This window comes from Lupinus angustifolius, chromosome LG06 (genome assembly GCF_001865875.1).
Source record: "Lupinus angustifolius cultivar Tanjil chromosome LG06, LupAngTanjil_v1.0, whole genome shotgun sequence".
Lineage (NCBI taxonomy): Eukaryota > Viridiplantae > Streptophyta > Magnoliopsida > Fabales > Fabaceae > Lupinus > Lupinus angustifolius.
In genome coordinates this window covers 29,596,078-29,618,647 of record NC_032014.1, presented here as the reverse complement: position 1 = coordinate 29,618,647, position 22,570 = coordinate 29,596,078, and the positions used below count along the sequence as shown (strand labels likewise).

General features: G+C 29.9%; 2 protein-coding genes across 2 annotated transcripts; both read right to left on the bottom strand.

Annotated features, from left to right (window-relative positions):
- On the bottom strand, window positions 6,376–7,627 carry LOC109350801 (CEN-like protein 2). Its single transcript, XM_019592106.1, has 4 exons — window positions 7,374–7,627; window positions 7,217–7,278; window positions 6,903–6,943; window positions 6,376–6,598 (listed from the first exon to the last, which is right to left on the bottom strand). The coding sequence occupies exons 1-4, from the start codon at window positions 7,578–7,580 to the stop codon at window positions 6,378–6,380; spliced, it is 531 nt and encodes a 176-aa protein (XP_019447651.1). The 5' UTR covers window positions 7,581–7,627; the 3' UTR covers window positions 6,376–6,377.
- Window positions 18,039–19,808, bottom strand: LOC109350796 (CBL-interacting serine/threonine-protein kinase 25-like). The gene has a single exon (XM_019592102.1). It carries the CDS (start codon window positions 19,446–19,448, stop codon window positions 18,099–18,101), a length of 1,350 nt encoding a protein of 449 aa, XP_019447647.1. The 5' UTR covers window positions 19,449–19,808; the 3' UTR covers window positions 18,039–18,098.

The window sequence follows — 22,570 nt, the reverse complement described above, 5'->3', positions numbered from 1 at the left end:
TGTTAACTATAGTTTTCATTTTTGTTAGGCCCAATTAACACAAAACAAATGTCCTTTTAAACAGCCCTAACCAAAAACTACTTTTTTCCTATAAAAAACCACTGGGATATAAATTATATAAAATATTTACAGTAAAATATAGCAACCGCTCTATGTGCATATCAACAGGTACAAGTAAAGGATTCATTTGGTTCATATAAAGAAAGGACCCAACCTTCATGAATTGATTATGTAGTAATAGTAGTTTGATATCTTTTTTTAGATTTTTGTATTATAAAATAAGTAAAGATTTGAATGTGATTTTATATGTTAATTTTATATTTTAATAACTTAATTTATGCAATTTTTTTTGCATAATAGTGATTATTAATCATATTTTTAAATCTACTAATTACATATTATTTGTATTAATAGTCAACTATAATAATTATATTTAAATCTTGAAAATATTTTAGGATGGACATCATGTTTTGGACAGACTTATATTAATTATAATAAAGTTTTAGCAATATAAAATATAAATTTAAGAAAAAACTTAAATTGAATCTTCATAATTAAAAGTCAATGAAGAATCAAAATGTTACATCAAAATCAAATAAATGTGGATAAGGCTTTAAACAATAGCCGGGCCTTTTGATATAGAATATAGTCAAGTCTCGAAGTCATTCATTGTATTTTTAAACTTGCTATTTATTCTAGATCTATTTTTTTTTAGAACATGCCATTATTCTTTATTAGTTAATTCAAATTCGTAAATATTTTCACCCAAAGTTGTAGAATAGATTCCATCTATTATGACCTTATAATAACGCTTTTCATCAACTCAACAAGGAAATGAGTAGCAAGAGACTATTAACTTGCATTCATTTTGTAAGATATTTTACTTTTGATCATTTTGTATGATTGAAAAAACTAAATTTATTCGCTAATTGACTGAAAGACAGAAAAACCAGTCTCATTAATAAAGTGATTTTTAAAAAATGACATCCAACTATTGACAAATATAATACTATTAATAATTAATAACTTTCTTTAATTTCAGTAAAACTATCATGCTTTTAACAAGAATATAATGGCATATTAGTCATATATGGGAGCTTTTGAAAAAAAAAGTTAATTACAATCATAATTGTTAAGAAGACAAAATTTATTTGTCATAAAGTCTATTGATTAGTATGAAATGTATGTTTGATCATAAGTTATATGAGTCTAAAATTAAATTTTCTTTATTAAATTTTACATGTGAATTTTGAACAATTGATATTGTTTGACTAACCGCACTTGTCATTGTAAGTTGTAACATTGTCAATCATTCTAAAATGGTGAGTGATTGAATATTTCGGATAGTGTTTGGTATTGTTACCACCAAGGCTATCCATTGGGCCACCAACATGTACATAGGTCATCTCTAAGATACTGACCATCTCAATAGGCTTTCTTACCAGACCATTGCCCATCTCAATAAGACATTGACCTACCAAATTAGTCGTCGACCTACAAGGTCTTGAACCAAGCAATAAGATAACTTATTAGGGTAAGTCTCCTATATGGCATTTTGGAGTCATCATAGGCTCGAACAAAGACATGTTACGATTGAGTGTTGGACAAGGCATGAGTATTGCTTGTAACATCATTGGACTCTTCTCTACAACAAAGAAAACCCATCAAAAATCAATGTAAATAGAGGAGACCTTGCACAATATGTAGAATCTTCTATTTGTGATCTTCCCTTGCCTTCATCACATCTTTTCGCACTTGAGCTTTGTCTTCTATCAACATGGAATCTTCTATGAATACCGACTTGAATGTCAAATACCCACCTCAAGTGATTCAAGTTTGGTGAAGCACCAGTTCATGCTATCTCAACAACAACATTGTTATGTCATCCATATACCACACTTCATAATATTATCTTTCAAATAGTATTGCAAGGATGATAAAAAGTATAATTGATAAAATTAAAATTTATTTAGATGAGTAAAATGTGAGTAGGTTGTGGGGTTTCTACAATAAATTTTGAAACTTTCACCATTTAAGTGGAATATTGGTTGAGTTATTTAAATTATTGGAAGTTATGTTTAAATATAAAATAAATTGGAGATATATTTAAGGATAAATAGTAAATTGCATTATTACAATGAGAACTCTTGCACTTCTAGGCTTTGAGCCGATGGGGGCTAACTTGGGTGCATCCTAAAATTTACATCTATGATGCTTTTCCAAGAGTCCACACATTATGGTGGAATATTTATATTTTTATCAAAGGTGTCACCCAAATGGAGCAAAAATAGCTATTCCATAGTTGATAATAAAAATTTCAAATTGATAGTATAAAGTTTTTATATTATTAATTATTTATGATTTTTATTGTAAAAATAATAATGTCATTAAATATATGAATAATAAATAATAGAATTTGGGCTGATATATAGTGATTTACACTATAACAATGAGAACTTTTGCACCTTTGGACTTGGGGCCAATAAGGGGAGGACTTGGACGTATCCTAAAGATTACTTATGTCTTAGCTGGTTATCCCAAAACTCTAGGCTTTATCATGGAATATTTATTTATTTTTATCAAATGTGTCACACAAATGAAGCAAAAAATTGTTTTTCCAAAGTATAAATAATGATTTTAAATTGAAGTATAAAGTTTTTTATATTATTGATTATTTATGATTTTTATTGGAAAAATACTAATACTGTCTTTAAATATATAAATAATACAGATAATGTAAATGAAAAAAAAAACATTAATTTTTTTTCAAATAAAAGACATTTATATTGTCCCTGTGTACACACTGAACTCCTAAGAACACTCATTTAAGAGTATGCTGAGGAATATGCATACAAATAATATCATCCTAGAAGAATAAAATGTATGCTTAACAAGAATAAAACATTTTTAATATATCCTAAGTTGTGTGATTAGTTTCCTTTATCAGTGTGTTGTAACTCTTTTTCTTGACACAGCATTCTCCTTTCCCTTGTAGACTAATGGTCGAGTGGTTTGCTTACGTGGCACGCTATGATTGGTGACATAGTGTAGCTATCTAGGGCCTAATCCAATAGGCACTAGCCACGCATATATATATATATGTAGTAATTTTTTTGATTAGACTTTTCTATCTCTGTTTTGTATGCAGAAGTTCCCAGTAAAAGAAAGTATATGGTTTCTTTTTAGAGAAATATACAATGTCACTTTTTTTCTGAACCACATAGTTGGTTCAGGTTTAGTTTGTAAGTTGCAACATAAAAAGGATATGTTAGGTTGATATTATTTTCTAGTTTTATATATATTTACCTGATGTAGCTACAGTTAGAGAATATATACAGTTTCCTATGAAGGCAAAAAGGAAAAGAAGAGTTACTAGTTATAGGAAAACAGTGTGTAGTTTTGATCCTAAGCCTTTTAGGGAGTCAGAATGGCGTCTAGCACGCCTAAACTCTTTTTTTCACTCAGTTCAGAGAGGAACTTACTTCAGAATCTTCGGGCCTTGAATATTGGGATTTCTACACTTCTACTTTAAGAAATAATGAGTCAGCAATGAGTTCTGTCCACAGGATATTATTCACTTGTTAGAGTCAATAATATCTACAACATGCTAAACTTAACTCTACTAACTAAGATTATTTAAAAACACAAATTGCATGTTGCTAATTGTTTTCATACTCTTTAAGTTGAAAACAAAATATGCATGTAGAATTTATTATTTTATCTCAAGGATGAATTATCCCATTGGTGCTATATTTTTCATTTATGTACTAAGAAAATGGTGAAGATTTTGACACATATTGATCATCTATGTATTTTTTATATTGATATCTCAACCAACTTTATTTATAAGGTCAAAACTTCTAAATCTAATAGTTATCAATTTATATTTTTATCAAATTTTGATCGGTATTATCCAGAAATATAGTTCATTTCTACTTACACAACTAGGTGGTAATGTTAACTTTTTGGTTACTACTATCATAACTAATAGATATTAGATGATCATGCCATTCATAGATAAAATTTTAGGGTTTAAGTAATTCACACTATTCAGCTCAATTTAAAATTTTAGCCATTGCCTTCCATGATTGAATCTAGAAGTGACAATTCATAAATATTTGGTCCGATTTACTAATAGGGTGTTGATTTAGTAATGTTAAGCCTCATTGGATCCCCAAATATCGCATTATAACAAAGGTTATATATTCGATTTTTAAAAATGAAACTTGTCAAGAAGATGACAAAATATCGTATTTACCCATAGGATGACGAATTATCCTTAGTTATACCCACAAAATAATAAATAATTTTTTAATTAGATCAAGCATATTTTTATGTGGCATGAGTGAGCTGGCTTAGAGCATGGAGGGTTTAGACTTATTATATCAAATACAAATGGCTTAGAGTCTATTTGGAAGAGCTTCTAAAACCTAAGTGTTACCATTTATAAGTTGAACTTGAGCCGACCCATTTTATTGGCTATAGCTTGCTCGCCAATTAAGGAAAACCAATTGTGTGAGTGAGAAAGATCAAACCCTAAATCATTGCAAACTCATGTAGTAATGTACACCTAAAATAATTTAGCTCATATGCTACCTAAGTTTTCTCGTTGTTATAATTACACCAAACTGAGTTTTAAGGAAAGCAGCCAAATTATAAAGTATAAGACCGTTGGTGTAATTATCAATAATAAAAAAACATTTTTCCAAATCAAACCGGTTCTTCAAAATTTATCTAAATCCCATGTAAAAAACATACAGAAATCATATTATGAAAATAATCATATATCTTTGTCTCAAATTAATCAAGTATTAGCATGTGTAATACTTTTAATTTAATTTTATTCGATATATAATTGTCATAATTTTATTGATGGTAAAAAACAAGGTCTATTGTTGACATGTAACAGAAATACATAAAAACTAATACATCTAGTATGAGAAATAATTTTTAGTAAAAGAATGAATTCTCAAAGGAAATATGATCAATTAGGTAAAAATAAACCGTACATGTTAAATTTTTGTTTTACATTATAATGTAACAATAAACCTACCAAGTACAATCATTGATGAATTTTTTTGATGAAATGGTGTATCGCTTTGGAAACTTACATGGAGGTGGAGTTTGTTCCTTTGGGAATAAGAGGAGCATGAAGAACTTATCAAAATTCTTGGAAATTCTGTGCCAAATCAAGATGTAGTAGATGGATGGATGTAAATACATGATAAAGGAGATCAATATTCGGTTTGAAATACTTATAAGGTGTTGTCTTATGAAAATGGAAGAGATGAGAAAGCAGTTTTCAAAATGTTGTGAGATGTAATGTCCCATCAAAAATGAAATATTTTGTGTGGAGAACTTTCTTGGAAGGAGTCCCAACAAAGATGTGTCTAGCTAAAAGGGAGATCTTAGGAGCACATGAAGTGCCATGTTGTCTTCTATGTGGGGAGGAGGAAGAAAATATAAACCACCTGTTTTTCACTTGTTCGAAGTATTATCATGTTTGGCAAAACCTTTACTTGGTTTGATTTTTCCTAAATTCTATGTAATGATGTTAAGGTAAACTTCTCTACTCATTTGAATATGACTTGGTTGGAGAAGAAAAGTATACAAAGATGGTTGTCCATTTGGTTTATCACTACATGAACTATTTGACATGTGAAAAATAATATCATATTTGAGAATTTGTCATTCAAATTAACTTGATGAAGTGATGAAGTTTATCTTCTTACATTCTTGAAATATTCTCTGTGCTTGTTATAATAACTTCAACTTCTCTTATATGGAATGAGTGTTGCACCTATTTAATTATCTTTTTGTGTAATAACAATTGAGGTTTGTGGATAGGCATACCACTTTTCCTTTTAATTTCTTTTTTCCTTATTAATAAATTTAATTGTTGATAAAAAAATATATGCTTCATTTTAAATAATAAAAAATACTAATTAACTATATGTCAAAATTAAACTCTTTTTCAAATGTGTTGTACAGGATGAAGATGAAAAAAGAGGCAGTGAGGTTGAAATAGAGATGAATATACATAAATCAAATATGTCCGCTCCAGCTGATTACATGATTGTTATGTTATAAGTAAAATTTGCAGCCTAAGCACTAGCTAGTATTAGGTAGAATTAATATTGATAATGTGGTTCCCATGTAACATTATTTAGTGAGACCTAATGATGAAACTCAAATTAAAGACTTGATTGACTAGAAATTAAAATAAGTGAAAACCATGAACCAAACTAAAAAAGTGACAGTAGTTGATACATGCTACCCTTACAGCCTAAAGTTAAGTTATTATTTTTGTGGCCACTACTATATAGATAGGCCATTACATAACTTGTGATGATTAACATACACAGGATTTTAGAACATCAACGGTTTCTGGCAGCGGTTTCCCTTTGAGCATTGAAAAAAACAGCAGCCACAGGAGGACCAAGGTCATTGACATGTGCAAAGTTCCTTGCATTAAAGAGGTCCATTGAACTTGGTATTTTATTTACTGTTTGCCTGCCCTTCTGCTTGAATAGAAGGAACACAAACCTATGTATCCCTATGTTTGGTCTTGGCATTTCATATTTCACAACCTCTTTTCCTGTTCACCAAACAAGATAGAGATAATTTAATGCATGTATGCCGTTTAAAACTTGATGCATAGATAATTTTTCTCCTATAAAAAAAGGTAAAGGTTATATATATATTTGTAGTTTAATATGTGTGCATCCACTAGCTTTTATATGTACTATTGTTAATATGGATTAGTTGCTTAAAAGTTGATGATGGTCAACCCATAAATGAGATATGCTAATAGAATATAAAAACTTTATATTATCATTATAAGTGCATTTTCTAATGATAATTAATCATGTTTATGTTTAAAATTAAGGAAAAAAACTTACCGAATGTGGCATCCGTTGTGCCTGGGATATCTGTCACTATCCTGTGAAGTAAGAAAATATATATGGTCAAACATTGTCTACCTGTGGAGCTGCATAACTAAATGATATAGTACGACAATGCTTTTCATATCTATCTATCTTTGCATGTATCTGAAATCGTGTACATTTTTTACTTTATTTCCTTTACTCAACTTCTGAAAACTCAGAAATTACTAATTAAAGACCTTCTATGACAGTTTATTAGTTTGTTCATATATGAACATATATATCATATTAATTATTATAGATTTATAGGGTTATATATATATAGATACCAGTGTAAGTGTTCCCTCAGATATGGATCACTAGGGCCAGGGACATCTGGATCTGTCATCACCTGAAAGAAAATCATGGAACATAGAAAATCATGGATTATGATGAAAAATAAGAAGATGAAGAAGGTAGGGAGGATTTGGTGAAAGAATTAAGTACCAGAGTGAAGAAGGATCTCATGTCACCTCCATGAACCTGAACCTTAGGCTTAGTGGAAACTGAGGAAGGAAAAAACTCAAAACCATTGTAGACTTGCTTATTGTGGTTGTATGTGACACTCATTTTCACATTTGGGGTGAAATAATCAACCACATCTCCAATCACCCTCCCAATTGCAAGGGGATCTGATTTCATATTCACTGCCATATATGAAATATTAGTTAAATTACTCAAAGTGAACAACTAGTTAATGTTGCTTTTTTTTGAGGACTTGTGTTGTGTGAAAATGAAGTAGTAGAAACCCTATATTTATAGTGATGATCTCTTCTTTCAAGTTATAAAATGGCTTGTTAGCATCCTAGCTAGTTTCCCACTTAGTGGAGCCTAAGAAGGGCATATGTATGTAATCTTATCCTCACAAACGAATATATTATTTTTAGGATTTGAATTCATCGTATTATGGTAACTAAGCAGCAACCTTATTGTTACACCAAGTTTACTCTTTAAAAAAAGACGATATGGTACACGAGACTCTCACTTAGTGGAGTCTAAAGATAATAGATGTACTCAACCTTACTCAACAAACATAAAAGCTGTCTTGAAGATTTATAGTCATCCTGATAGTTACTAAACAATAACTTTAAGGTTGCGGCAACCTTCACCTTCCTTCAAGTTACTTAAATGTTTTTTCCACAAGAAAACAATTTTGCTCTACTGGGTAAAATTATTATGGACACCAGAACTCTATTAAGGTATTTAAATTTTAATGCAACTGGATGCTCGAGGCTCAAACTGGATCAACCTCCATCACTAATCCACAAGCTCCATGGTACTTATGTGGATCAATTGGGATAAAAAAGTTGGACAAGAGAAATATTAAAAAGTTAGCTGTAGTTGGGTCAAATTAAATTCGGATGATACATTATTTACAAAAGCATCAGATTAACTTTTTTCAATGGTAGTTGATGTATACAAGAGCTCTTCTAACTTTTCTGTAATGGCCTGAGTACCTCTTATACTCTATTAATGAATTTGCTTATATATACACTTTTTCCAATGCTAGTTGATTCACTTATTTGAAAAACAGTCATAAAAGTAATTATGTTAATTAAATTTAATAATAGTTTATTAGTCATGTTATTACATACATTATTTGTTTATCTGGTTAAAATAGTCTCCTTTAGAATCATCCAAATAATTAATGTTAAGGCTATATAGTGATATGGGGATTCATGTTGGGTTTGATCTCTTTAATAATCATATAGCAGCAAGGGGCTATATATCACTGTTCAAAGTCAGGGAACGAACGTTTATCAACTAAAATGGTGATAGCATTGAGTTGTTAGATTTGAGTAATAATAAAAATTATTGTATTGTTATATAAAAGAACAGAAAAACAATAGAAAAATATGTAGCAAAATAGAGAGCATGATATGAATAATCCAGTTGGGATAATTGGATTCGGATTATCATCAACTACATAATATTTTCAGTTATTTTTTTGGTATTGCCTTTTTTAGTAGTAGCGAAAATATGTTGTAATATATGTTTTGCTTATTTTATTTTATTATAAAGTAGCCAGGGTAAGAATTGTGCAAAACAATTAAAGTTTAATTATTTTTACATCCATGAAAATAAGAGATGTTGTGTCTCAGGTCCATATAAGTTATATTTATATGCCATAAGTCCTTACAATTCCAAAACATGTATTAGTTAGAATTTAGAAGCCACTCCACTTAATTACAGTGATTATATTTTTTTTATTGGAAAATATTATAACATTAATAATTAGTATTCGTTGTGGGTAAGACTCAAATTTATAATATCTTTTTAACTTTTCACTATCATATAAACATAGTAACCTGCAGTGCTCCTTGAATATAAGCTCACCATAACCTGCGAGCGTAAATTATAATTTTTTTTATCATTGATAGTAATCTCGATTGAAAATGCTTCGTTGCACCCCATTTTTGATGTGGAAGCTTGAATCACATAAATATATCCATATACATACATATTGAGGAATCATTAATATAAATTATTTTATAATTATGATTTGTAGTGCCTAGAAAGGCACATATCTATACAACTTTCCATGTATTCATTAATATTGAATGAATGTTTTTTGGTAAACTAATTAAGAAGAAAGATATAGATATGATGGGTTTTTTTGGATACATATGTGATGGACATTTTTTATATGACATGATTGGTAGTATGAAAATAATAAAATATTAATTTAAAAACATGACTGCTAAAATATATTAAAAAAACATTTTTAAAGTAAATTAAGTAATGCTAGAGCCTTGAAACATTATCATCATTCTTCTAATTATTATGTATTTCACTTGTGTTTTACTAATACTACAAAGAATTAAAAGAAGAACTAAAATATTAAAAAATATCTTAGTATTCAATAAGATGCATAACGAATATTGATAGGACAACTTTTTGAAGGCATTGGTGGTTCATATAGCCTATGATAGTACAAGAAGTTATACCTTGCACGCGCTTCACTATAGAGCTAGGCTATAAGAAATTGAGGCATAAAATAAATATATGATTATGAACAGAAATGGATGGACAAAGATAATGTTAATTTGAACCTTTTTCAATAAGGGTATAAAAAGGTTAAATTCCTACCGTAAGTGTTAATTGGATAATGGATTGTGATGTAGAAGGATAATTTAAGGGAGGGTTTGGGGTATAAAGGTATTCCACTCACTAAATGAATGTCAGTGGTTTCATGTCATTTCATTCAAAAGGGTACTTGGATGGAATAATAATTCACTTTTTATATTGAAAGATGAGTTGAGAAGGGAAGTGTCCATAGCTATAAGTCCAGAACCATGAATTTATACTGTCCTTTTATTTTTTTAGTTTTTTGTTGAATATAATTTATTTATTTATTCATTCATTGTCCTCTTAATTACAGTAGTATTCATATTCCCTTCAATTCGTAACACTTATGGGAATTATGCTGTAATCACTAAGTTGTATCACTTCCACTTCAATTATTGTTGTCATTGCTTTTTACAAATCATAAGAAAAATCAAAATTCTTTGTGCTAAAAAAGTGAATGCATATCCTAGCTAGTTTGATGCTTTGTTATATATAATTCCCACTTAAATACACTAATAATCAAAATCACAATCTTACTAAAAACAGAAATTAGTCTAAATCATAACATATTCACGTAACATATTAAACTATGCACAGTATAAAATATTTATTCCAAAGCACAAAGTATAAACTGAAAAAAATAATGTTATATAATGAGTTGGAAATTGACTGTATTGCATTTTACATCAAATAATTTTCAATATATGATAATTTTTGCCTAACAGATTATTCACTTCCATCAAATACCTGAATCATTTGTACAAATTACACTATTATATTTTTTTTACATTTACTTTACAAGTTTAATATATACACATTGATTATGTAAAATTATCAACACATCATTCATTTATATTACTTTTATTTAAAATTTAATGATAATTAATAAATAATAAATTATATCATACCAATATAAAAAACTTACAATTTCAACGTATAAACTACTTTATCATATTTTATCTAATTATGGCACCTTCATTTTCACTTCTAACGTGAAAAGACAGATTAATTTCAACCTATAATTTTCAATAATCTGTATCACAATTTTACACTCTAAAATTAAATAAAATTACATCAATTACTATAAAGTCAAGACTTACGTTATTTTTACGCGGAATATATATAAATATACCTTTTCAGATTAAGGATAGAGCCAAGAAAAATAAATATAGTAAAAAAAAAATATTTTTAAATTAATTCATTCACTATAATTAATTAACTAATTGATAACTAATAAACAAACAAGTAAACCACAAATTAACAAGTTTCAAGTATTTATAAAATTAGTTACATAAAACATGTGTAATTTAATCAACTTATTTATAGGGTGGAGATTCACTTACTTCAAGAGTAAGTTTTTTAAACTTATTCCACATCGGATAAGGAGTAAGTTTGAAAAATTTACTCTTGGAGTAACTGAATCTCTTATGGTATCTATAAGCTCTAAGCCACCTTAAAAATTGTACACTACAAACCTACAATTGACATTACGAGGTGGCAACTACAAACTATTTTTGTTGAATAGATCTACTATAGTATGTGTGAAAAGTTTTATATGTAGACTAATCTTGTCATGCTTTTGTTTATCTTTAGGTGGTATCTCTGAGAACTCTTGCTAATGAAAAATATATTTATGTTTAGGTGGTATCTTTTATTTATCAATTATATATGTGAATTGGACTAATACTTGCATTCGTGAAAGTTTTAAGCTATACACGCACAATTATACACTACAAGTTTGTAGTTACAAACTATTTTTGTCGAATAAATTACTATAGCATGTGAAAAAAATTATATGTAGACTGATCTTTTTATGTTTTTATTTATTTTTGGGTGGTGTCTTTGAGAACTCGTGGCAATGAAAAATGAGCATGAATCAGTTATAGGTGTGAATTGGACTGATACTTGATAACTTGAATCCGTGAGCCAATTGAATCACGACCCTCGAGTTGTTTAATTTAGATATAAGGATAATAAAAACTTTAGATGATTATCGTGAAATTATATCTCGGTCCAAGATGCACAAAATGTTAGGCTTCTCTGAAAATGTCAAAATAACAAGCGTTTTATAAGTTTATTTTCAAGTTGTTGATTTCAAATAACATAAGCTTTACTCACGGTGAAAATCATGTAACAACTTCTCCAACGTGCAACAGTAAATATATAAGTAACTACGTAGCAACTAGCTAGGTTGCTTAATGAAAACATGTAAGTGCGTATTCAAGCATATTGTACATAATAGTGTGCATTTTTTATGAAAAGTATCTATGCTCTACTACTTGCATTTTCTGCTTATTAGTTCACTCCCTTCCTGCTTGGAGAAGACCCCTTCTTCATCGGGAAAATATTTGTTGTACCACTCTATATACTATCATTTCCGATGGTTGAAAAAAATATATTTAAGTTAAAATTGCAATTATTAAATATTTTCCTGATCAATCATATTTCCTGATAAATTGAATAATACAAAACAGTGAGACATTAGATGTTCTTCCATCTTCCTCTCACTAAGCTTTCCTGCCCTAACGAAACAGCCCCCAGCAGATTCGTACCCTATTCCTAAACTACCCAAACAATTCAAATATTTTAGGTTGTGTTTGCATGTTTATTTTTTTAATAGTATGAAAGAGATGAATAGGTTTGATATTTATGAAATAAGTGTTCACTCTTAAACTTTTCTTTTTCTTCCCAAAAAAACTCAATTCACAAATAGATGATTTGTGAGATGAAAAGTATATGTAATTATTATTACTGCCATCACCAAATCAGAGAGTACAGTACATTGAAGATTGAAGTTTTGACCACAACTTTAAACTCTTACATATGTAACTATGAGATAAAATGAATATGTAATAAGGGTACTGTGTGCACCCTTGAATATGACGAGACAATGATGCTAAGAGATATAGTGACCCCGGCTATTGATGTTTACTCTACTATATATATAGACATAGTCCTTAGAGTTTAGGGTTTGTTGAACTCAGCTCGCCCTGTTATGATTTTGGTATTTTGATGTACTCATGTCAGTTCTTTTTGAACGCATTAACCCTGAAAAGGTGATTTGTTGTCCGTTTATAAACGGATCCACGATATCATATGTATAGTGGGTAAATATAGAAACAAACAAAGCAACTTGTTTTTGCATATTAAATATAGCTACCCCTCTACAATTCTTCATCTATTTATTTCTCACCCTTTAACTGTTTCAAAACTTGTTTTTGCATAATGCGTTTGTACAATTCAATGAGATGTCACTAACACGTTTCTTTGTATGCTTCCCACACATATATGTTCATGCTGATTAGTATTTTTTTTTAAAATTATTTTGATAAATAACTTTTTTTAATCTTTGCTATTATTTGTGATAAACAATATAGAATGACTTAAATGATCACATTCTTGTTAACCTAACATTTTCATCCAAAACTTTGTTCACATATGCCACTTTTGATGTACTATCTTATCCCTTAAAAAATAATTGTATGCTTCAGAATAAATATTCTCACTCATATTCAAACTATTAATTTTGAATAAAATACTAATTTATCAGTCTAGTGCTATAAGATCTTATTGAATCCTTCAGTATTTTTTGGTTTAAAGGCTAATAATGTTTGATTTATTAAATAAATAATATATATGTGCTTCACACCAACAAAATTATGATAATCAGTGAAAGTATTTCAGTGTATTGATAAGGGACCAAGTAATCTTCAGGGATAGCCAGGGTGCTTTCTTAGGCTCTTTTGCTTCCTACCTATGCGTCAATGACTCATTATATGTCGAGTTAAGGGCTGCTATCTTAGCAATTCAGATTGCTCACAATCATGGTTGGATCAAAGTTTGGCTTGAATGTGATTCTATGAACGTAGTGGACATTTTTAATGGCAAATTCAAAGTCCCTTGGAAGCTGCTTAACCACGGGCATCTTTGTCAAAGGCAGGTTTCATCTATGGAGTTTAGAATATCTCATATTAATAGGGAGGGAAATACTTGTGCCGATAAACTAGTTTCTTTTGCCATTACTTCTAAATTGTATACTTGGTGGGAAACTTTGCCTAGTTTCATTCTGCTTGAATTCAATAGGAATAGGTTGTCTCTTCCTAATTATAGATTTAGGAACATGTAACCTTTCCTTCTTTGTTCTGTTTTCTGTTTTCAAAAAAATAATAATAATGAAGGTCACGTGATCTTCTCCAGAGTGGATATAGCCCTAGCTAATGACAGTAGCAAAGCACTTGTACAAAATATTTTGGAACTATTTTTTGTTATCTTCAAATTAAAGAAGTTTTGGGAGACTAAGATCCACCTCTCTGGTTAACGATAAATGAGAGGTTTGATTTCCTATGATTGTGGCCTTTGTTATACCGAACTATGTTTAATTTGTCAAGTGGTGTTTGGATCCTTGATCTTATATTCTCCATTGTTGTTGACTTTGTTCTCTGTTGTATTGGGTTTGTACTACTTATGCTTTTCTTAATATAATTCTCCTTTGCCTAGCAAAAAAAAATAAGGGACCAAGTAATAATTTTTTAGTTTGACAAAGCATTTGATACATTGTTAACCAAGAATTTTTGTTATAGTCAGGAGCCATAGCTTTTAATTTTTTAGTACCAATTAGTACATTTGTTTTTATCTATCTGTATTGAAAAAACATGTAAGAGAAATATAATAATTGTGTTAATTTACATCACAATGTTTTTTGTATTTTCCAACTTTATCATGTTTCTATGTGATGGATCTTTAATTTTTTCCACTAGGTATGTAAATCAATAAAAAATAAATAATGGTAAACATGGAAAATAATAACTAATATATGATTGAACTTTTAATATATAAATATGAACAATTTTTTTCAAAATGGACAGTTAAATAGAGATAGAGTGATAGTCATTGGATAGAATATAAATTACTTAATGACTTCAATGGGGGATCGATAAACACCCTTCACAACTTTTTGTTTACATCGTGCACAACTTTAAAGCAGTATTTTTTGTGTTATTTAAAGATAGATTGAATTGATTATGTGACTTGATTAAACCATGAACTAATTATTATGTCTTATGTTATTTGATTGACTGAATCAATTAAACCATAGCATGGAGGTTTCACAAGTTCAGTCTACAGTTCAGTTTTAAATCTAGGAGGCATATATATATACATATATACATATATATAAAAGACAGATTTTGGAAACTAAAAGTATTGGATAAAGAGTATAATACTGTGGATGATGCCATTGCTAAAAGAACATTTATAGGGAAGGGTATTTATGGTCAGTGATGCAGATTGGGAAATTGGAACTCTGTGCTAATATATAGCTAGCCCTACCTATTTAAATGATAAATATGAATGTTTGATGAATTTGCATAATAATGTCCTAGCTAGGTCTTGTTTGGAAATGACAAAAATGTGGAAACCATATTGAATGGGCCTAGACAGCATCGCCAAATTAATCCCATCTTAATATCCAACAGTACTTTGGTTATATTCCATTCAGGTGGATAACTAAGCTTGACTTTCTACATTCTAATTTTGGAATGTGTTATAGGTGCATAAGGCTGAGCATGGGGTGAATGACTATGATTTATCTCTCATCTAATCCTAAATGTTGATCTAGTTATTTTTTGAATATGAATTCAACCCTACACCTAAGGCTAATTCGACCTTAAATATATAGATATTTTGTTAATCATTTGCACATATATATATATATATAATGAAAAAATTAACGAAAACAATATTATTTTGTGTCAAAAGAGATGTCATTACTTTATATACAAATTGAATATGCACGTATAAACATGACGAGTGAGTAACCCTGAGATGGGGCAAGTCGGATCATGTTTGTTTATTACCTAACCCTAATTATTGGGTGAATCCAATTTTTAAAATCTGACCTGGCCCTAGACCCAATAAAACCCAATTATAATTGGGTCAAACTGCAATACTGAATGAGCAAGTATAGTCAGGTCGAGTCATGTTTATCCCTTACACAACTCTAATTATTGTCCGAATTACATTTTGAATTCAAACCTAATACTAAACTAGGTGAGCAGGAGGAGTAAGGTGCTACTCACCCCATGCCACTAATTGATTTTAGTCTCTGAGCTACCATCAATATAACTAGCACCATTCACCAATATTGATAATGGTGTAATGTAAGGCCACTATTTCAACTTTTACTAGAGTAATTTTGAGGTTTTGTATCATTCAACAAATGTCTGAGGCCCTTCATACTTCATAGTTTATAATGGGCCGTGCGCATTGTTGGGCGTCCTAGTCTTATAAATTACATGATTTCCTGCAGCAATTAGACTGCGAAATTATTCCTACAAATACTATTAATTAAGATGTATACAATTGTAAACAATTTCTCTTTTCTCTCCCTAAAACCCAAGTAGTCCTTAAATCCTTTCTCCAATCCTATAAACGTCAACATAGCTAATATACACAAACAAGGCATCCACAGTGTCGGTTTGCTTTTGTACTTTCCATTGTTTTAGCTATATAATATATAATATATATTAGTAGGAGCTTTCATATGTATATATAGTGTTACTCAATGAGTTAATACCATGGTTTGCTTCATACTTAGTAATCAAATTCAAATGTACAACTAGATTACACATTATAATAATGGTGGCAAAACAGTGAGGATTGTGGGCTAAATAGTGCCAACTTGATCTTGTTAATTAAATTTACGGAATAGAAAAGTGTGGAATGAATTTGAACCAACCATCTAAATTAGGTTGAGGTAATTTATTCACACCCTTAAGTAGGTGTTTCGGAGGAAATATTTACCAATTTGTTATTTGTCAATGAAATTACAATATTTCCTTTTTTTCAACAAAAAAACCTGATAGAAAGAGCAACATTTATTGAGAGATACATTCACATACTTCGAAAGAGAATAATTTCTTATCGAAAAGAATAAAGAGATACCCTTAGTAGTACTGAAATAATATTCTAAAATAGAAAGAAGAAGGATTATCATAAGATGTGATTTGCTAAGCATGTTGAAGGAATAGCTGGGGCAACTTGTGCAAGTTGAGTGAGAACATGATTGGGAATATTATAAAGTGTATAAAATGCATTGCAATTCTGACTATGATCTGAGTCAGCTGATATTATCTTCTCAATTTATGTGGTCCCAGCTCACTGCACTGCTCCATGTTTCATTATTAAATTCGTTAATTTGGAGAAATGTATCCTCATCCACATAACAAATAACATGTCTTTTTTTTGTGATAAATGAGATTTTCATGTTTTAGATTACATGTTTGACATGTGAGATATGATTTGGATTTGGATCTGATGAATGGGTAATTTCAATAACACAGGTTGTTAAATGAAAATTAGCATGTTCAGATTTTAACTATAGTAAAGCAGAATCTTAAATTTAACAATGGTTTCAAATTTGAGATATGGTTTTAAGGATAGAGAATATTGTCGTTGATGGTGAACATATCCATCTCCAGCGGGCTTGGCTTTTCATTCAACGCTTTTATGGTAAAATTTATACGATTTTTAAACCATAAAGTCCATGATTTAAGGATCCAATCATTTTTCGGATAGGGATCACATGTCCCAGGTGTACCAAACTAGTTATCAAACTTTATTCATTTAAAAATAAAAATTAATATTTTAATATTATTTTATGATGTTTAATTGGTCCGGGACAGAAAGACGGAAAAAATTATGAGACAAATGAACATTCTCAATCATTTTCCTCCTTTTAGTTAACCTTCCTCAAATTCTAATTGGACGAGATCTTAGACTAAAATCCCAAGCTTACATATTTAAAATTTGTCCTTAATGTGCTTTACACTTTTTTCGCCTGCCTCAACTAATAACAGCTAGAAAATCAAAGTGCAAGGGACCCAATTTCAACTACACAATCAAACTCCACCAACCCCTTCTCATTGAATCACAAGGAACTTAAAATAGGATAATTGTATCCCACAGAAGTTGAATAGAATAAAAACAATAAATCTAAATGAATAAAAACAATAATCATAGAAAGCAAAAAAGAAACACTTGTGATTTTCTGAAGAGAAATCCTAATATTTTATTTGTGAATTGGGATACATGAATTATGATGATCTACTGTTGTTGGCAATTACTATCACCCTGCCATGTCCAAACAATGTCTTTGAGCGAAGGCCTAACTTGGTCCTCACAAAACTTAATATATTCTAATGTATCACCGGCAGACTTAGTAAACTCCACCACCGCCACTTCCGGCGCCAACTCAAACACCTCCACCGTCATCGCCAGCTTCCCCTTCCTCCCCTCCGTCTCCCCTTGCATCCTCACCGTGTATTCCTTCTTCCCCGTTATCCTAAAATTGAGCTTCTTCGCCACACCCTCCAGTTTTGCCACCACTGCTGAAGCTGAGAACTTTGAAATAAACATCGACGGTGATCTCTTCCTCGTCTCAAACAAGCTCCTAAGATCAAAACCATGAGATAGTGACGAAATTATCTCAAATGCGTTGTAAAATGGACGAGCTGGCTTGCCTCCTATGTTAACATCTTCTACATCATTATCATAGTTGAAATCAATGTTGTTTTGAACAGCATTCTCCTTCATTGAAAAAGCAATGGGTCTCATGAACCCAACTTGAAACCATGGATGTTTGGTTATATCATCGATTGAATACCTCTTCTCAGGATTAACAACAAGCAATTTGGATATAAGATCCTTAGCCTGAGGTGAAATCCATTCAGGAAATGCATAATCAGCTTTGAAAGATTTTCTATAAATCCTTAAAACATTTTCACCTTGGAATGGAAGATATCCTGAAAGCAATGCATAGAGTATAACACCACAAGACCATATATCAGCTTTAGAACCATCATACCCTTTCTTCTTCAAAACCTCAGGTGCCACGTAAGCAGGGGTCCCACATGGCGTGACGAGCATCCCGTCGGAGCGGCGCTGCTCCGGCAGGGCGGAGAGGCCGAAGTCAGAAACCTTGAGATCTTGGTTTTCATCAAGGAGCAAGTTTTCAGGCTTGAGATCGCGGTGTGTGACGCCGCGGCTATGGCAGAAGTCGACGGCGCTGATCAATTGTTGAAAATACTTGCGTGCTTCATCTTCATCCATTTTACCCTTTGTTACCTTGGCGAATAGTTCGCCTCCTTTGACGTATTCAACAACCATGAAGATCTTCGCTTTTGTGGCCATGACTTCTTTCAATTGCACGATGTGAGGGTGACGAACCAGATGCATCACTGATACCTCTCGTTTTATTTGTTTCACCAGGCTCTCTTTCTTCAGCCTCTCCTTCTTTATCACTTTTATCGCCACGTTTTCATTTGTCGCAAGGTTTCTACCGTGATAAACTTTTGCAAAGTTACCTTGCCCTAAAACCTTTCCGATCTCATATTTGTTGAATATGATGTTCCTGCTGTTGTTGATTTCGTCGTCACTGCTAGTATTGGAAACCATCTTGAATAATAAAAATAATAACAAATAACAATAACAAGGGGAAGGTGGAGGGGGAAGAAACGGTGGAAGAAACGGTGGTGATGATGATGTTAAAAGGGTATTATAAGGTTCAATTGGGGGAGCAGAATCTGAATTGGAAAAGAAGGGAGAGAGTGAAATGACGGTAAAGGTGAATCCTTTTGAGGAAGATGGTGTCGAAGGGACACACAACGTTTTGGAGAAAACATTCAGAAGCGTTGAAAATCTTCATGGTAATAGGGTTGTAGCATACAATGGGAGAGAGAAGAAGAAGAAGAAGGGGATAATGAAAAAGTGAAGGATGGTGTTTGGGTTGTGAGAAATAGATTATATATGAGAGGGGTAAGGGGTTAGGGTTAATAAATGCATATTTGGTAAATACTATTTCAACCAAAAATAATATAACAGGTGTGAATAAGACGTCATGCTGAGTAGGATTAGGATAGGAATTGAGGAGAAACAAAAGAAAATTAGAAATCATAACTATTTAGATGCTTGGAAATAGAGAAGACGGTTTTAGTTTACTTGAAACAGCTAGCTAAATTATTATTCTTTTATTCTTCTTATGTAACACACCATCCAAACAAATTTCATTCTTCTCTTTATAAATTATTTTATAACTTTCATAAAACATCCGTTTACTTTTTTTTCTTCAATTAGCTCTTATATAATATTTTAATTATTTCTATTTTCTTAGTTCATTAGGGAGGAACAGATTCGGTGAATATATATATATATAAGAATATTAATTTAAAAATATTATTAATTACAGCTTTTCTATGTCAAATAAATTTAAATATATAATATTGCCTTTTTTCAAAAAATAATTATTATATAATTGGATTAAAAATAAATAATTGTTGAATTTAAAAGTTTATTATTATCTAAGACACTTAAATAGGTTATTTGACATTTAAATTAGGTAAGATGTCAAACTTAATTAACAAATTTAATATTTCAAATTCTGAATATCAATTGGTTATAAATTTAATCTTATAGAAAGAATGAGGGAATGATATTTTAAAGTTGAATGAGAATAAGAAAATGATAAATGATTAGCGTAAAAGAAATGTAAAGAAAACATAAAGAGTAATAGGCTAATAGGAGTAATAATAATAATAAAAATAGATATGGTATGAATTAATGATTGATTATGACATGCAGCGACTGAGTGACGTGGAGGTGAGTGGAATACAGGTATTTGAATCCGCTTTTTATTATTTTTAATTTTGAACTTTGAATGGCGTGCTTGCTCAGTTGCATGATTGGCGGTGGAGACCGGTTAGATACCCTATCCATGTCCCTATCTCTATCTCTATTTTAAAAAAGATCAGATACCCTAAATGATGTTCTACTTCATATACTAAATTAATCAGAGTGTTATCTTTTATTATTTTTTATTTTTTAAAATATTCTTTTATTTAAGTGTTAACATGTGATTGATTAATGATAAAAAATGAAATAGGGTAGGGAACAGGTGATCCTCGTCCCTCTATTCTCATCCCCTTCACCCAATTTCCTTTCACGTGCCAACCATTCATTATACTACTAGCTTCTTCACCACAACTTCCCCATAATGTTTCTTAAATTTCTCACCCAACATACATTATTATCTATCTTTTCAATCGATAAAGCAGCGTTTTAAAAATGAGTTATGTAATCACATTATTAATGTTCAACCTGTAAGTAATTTTAATGATAGAATAATTATAATAGTTATGTAATCATATTAATTAAAACGGGTTAAAACTGATTTATATCAATCAGTTTTCATTTGAACCGTGGTAATTACTCGCCAATTTTATTTAGAATTATCTTTTCAATCCATAAAGTATCCATCTATTTGCATTTCATATTTAAAATACAGGTGTTTTATATATTTATAATTGTCACTGTATTATGTATAATTGACTTATCAATGATTATACATAAATAATTTAATAAGAATATAATTTTCTGTATAATATCTATATATTATTAATATAAAGATTTATGTATCGTCGATATATCATACAATATTTATTTATATTACTTTTTTGAATAATTAAAAATAAATGATAGATGAATGATTTTTATTGTAAGTTCATACATTTTTTTCTCTTAAATCAGGCTTAACTCAATTTTGCCTCATAAAAAGCAAAATGTTCAACGCTATACTAATTACATGTTAAATAATTTAAATTAGAAGAATTTAATATTTATTTACTAAAATTTAAATTGTACCGATCTTTATACTATATAGTATTACAATTATATGGGTTATGTCATGAAATCTGTCAAAACTAGTTTGTGTAAAAAACATTTAATATTTTCAAAATGTAACAATGAAGATTTGAACCTTGGGATTGATAATTGTTTGTAACATAGTAAGTCATTATATCATTTTAATAATTAAGTTATATATTGTAACTAATAATACTCATATTCATAAATTTGTTATATTATTATGTGCAGTTTAAGTATAGAATCATTAGTGGAAATATTGTACCACTACAATAGTATTTTGACAAATATAATAACCACTACCATATTAAAAAAATTGAGTAAGAGTCTAACAGTTTTAGTCATTAACATATTATTCATTATTTATGGGCTATTGGTCGTTAATTCTTACCGTGTAAAAAATAAGTTCAAAAATTGGTTATTGATGTGCTTAACATATAAAAAAAAATACATTTATGGATATTAAACTCAATTAGAAAATTTCTCATATAAATTTTACATTTTTTTGTATAACCAATACTATTATCTTATCTTATAGGTAACACACTAACCTCATCATTTAGAGGCTTGTAGTTGTCTCATCTATACTATATATAAAGTCAAAACTTGAAATAACTTCCCTTATGATGTAATTTTAATTTCCTACATTGCCCTTAATATTATTTAATTTTTACAAAAAAACTATATAATCCTAAGCAACTATCACCAATACATTAATTAACAACATATCTCACCTTAAATTAAACATTATAGTAAACACAAAAAAAATATAATATAAAGTACACCGAACACAAAAATACATTTTAATTCAAAAAATGAAATATATAAGAATTGAATATGTAGTATCATACAATATTCGCGTACACACTAGTCCTAATAAA

Coding starts and splice junctions, on each gene's coding strand:
- LOC109350801 (XM_019592106.1), bottom strand. CDS start 7,580: ATGGCAGTGAATATGAAATCAGATCCCCTTGCAATTGGGAGGGTGATT. Junction 7,279..7,373: donor TGAGATCCTTCTTCACTCTG/GTACTTAATTCT, acceptor ATTTTCTTTCAG/GTGATGACAGATCCAGATGT. Junction 6,944..7,216: donor CTGAGGGAACACTTACACTG/GTATCTATATAT, acceptor CTTACTTCACAG/GATAGTGACAGATATCCCAG.
- LOC109350796 (XM_019592102.1), bottom strand. CDS start 19,448: ATGGTTTCCAATACTAGCAGTGACGACGAAATCAACAACAGCAGGAAC.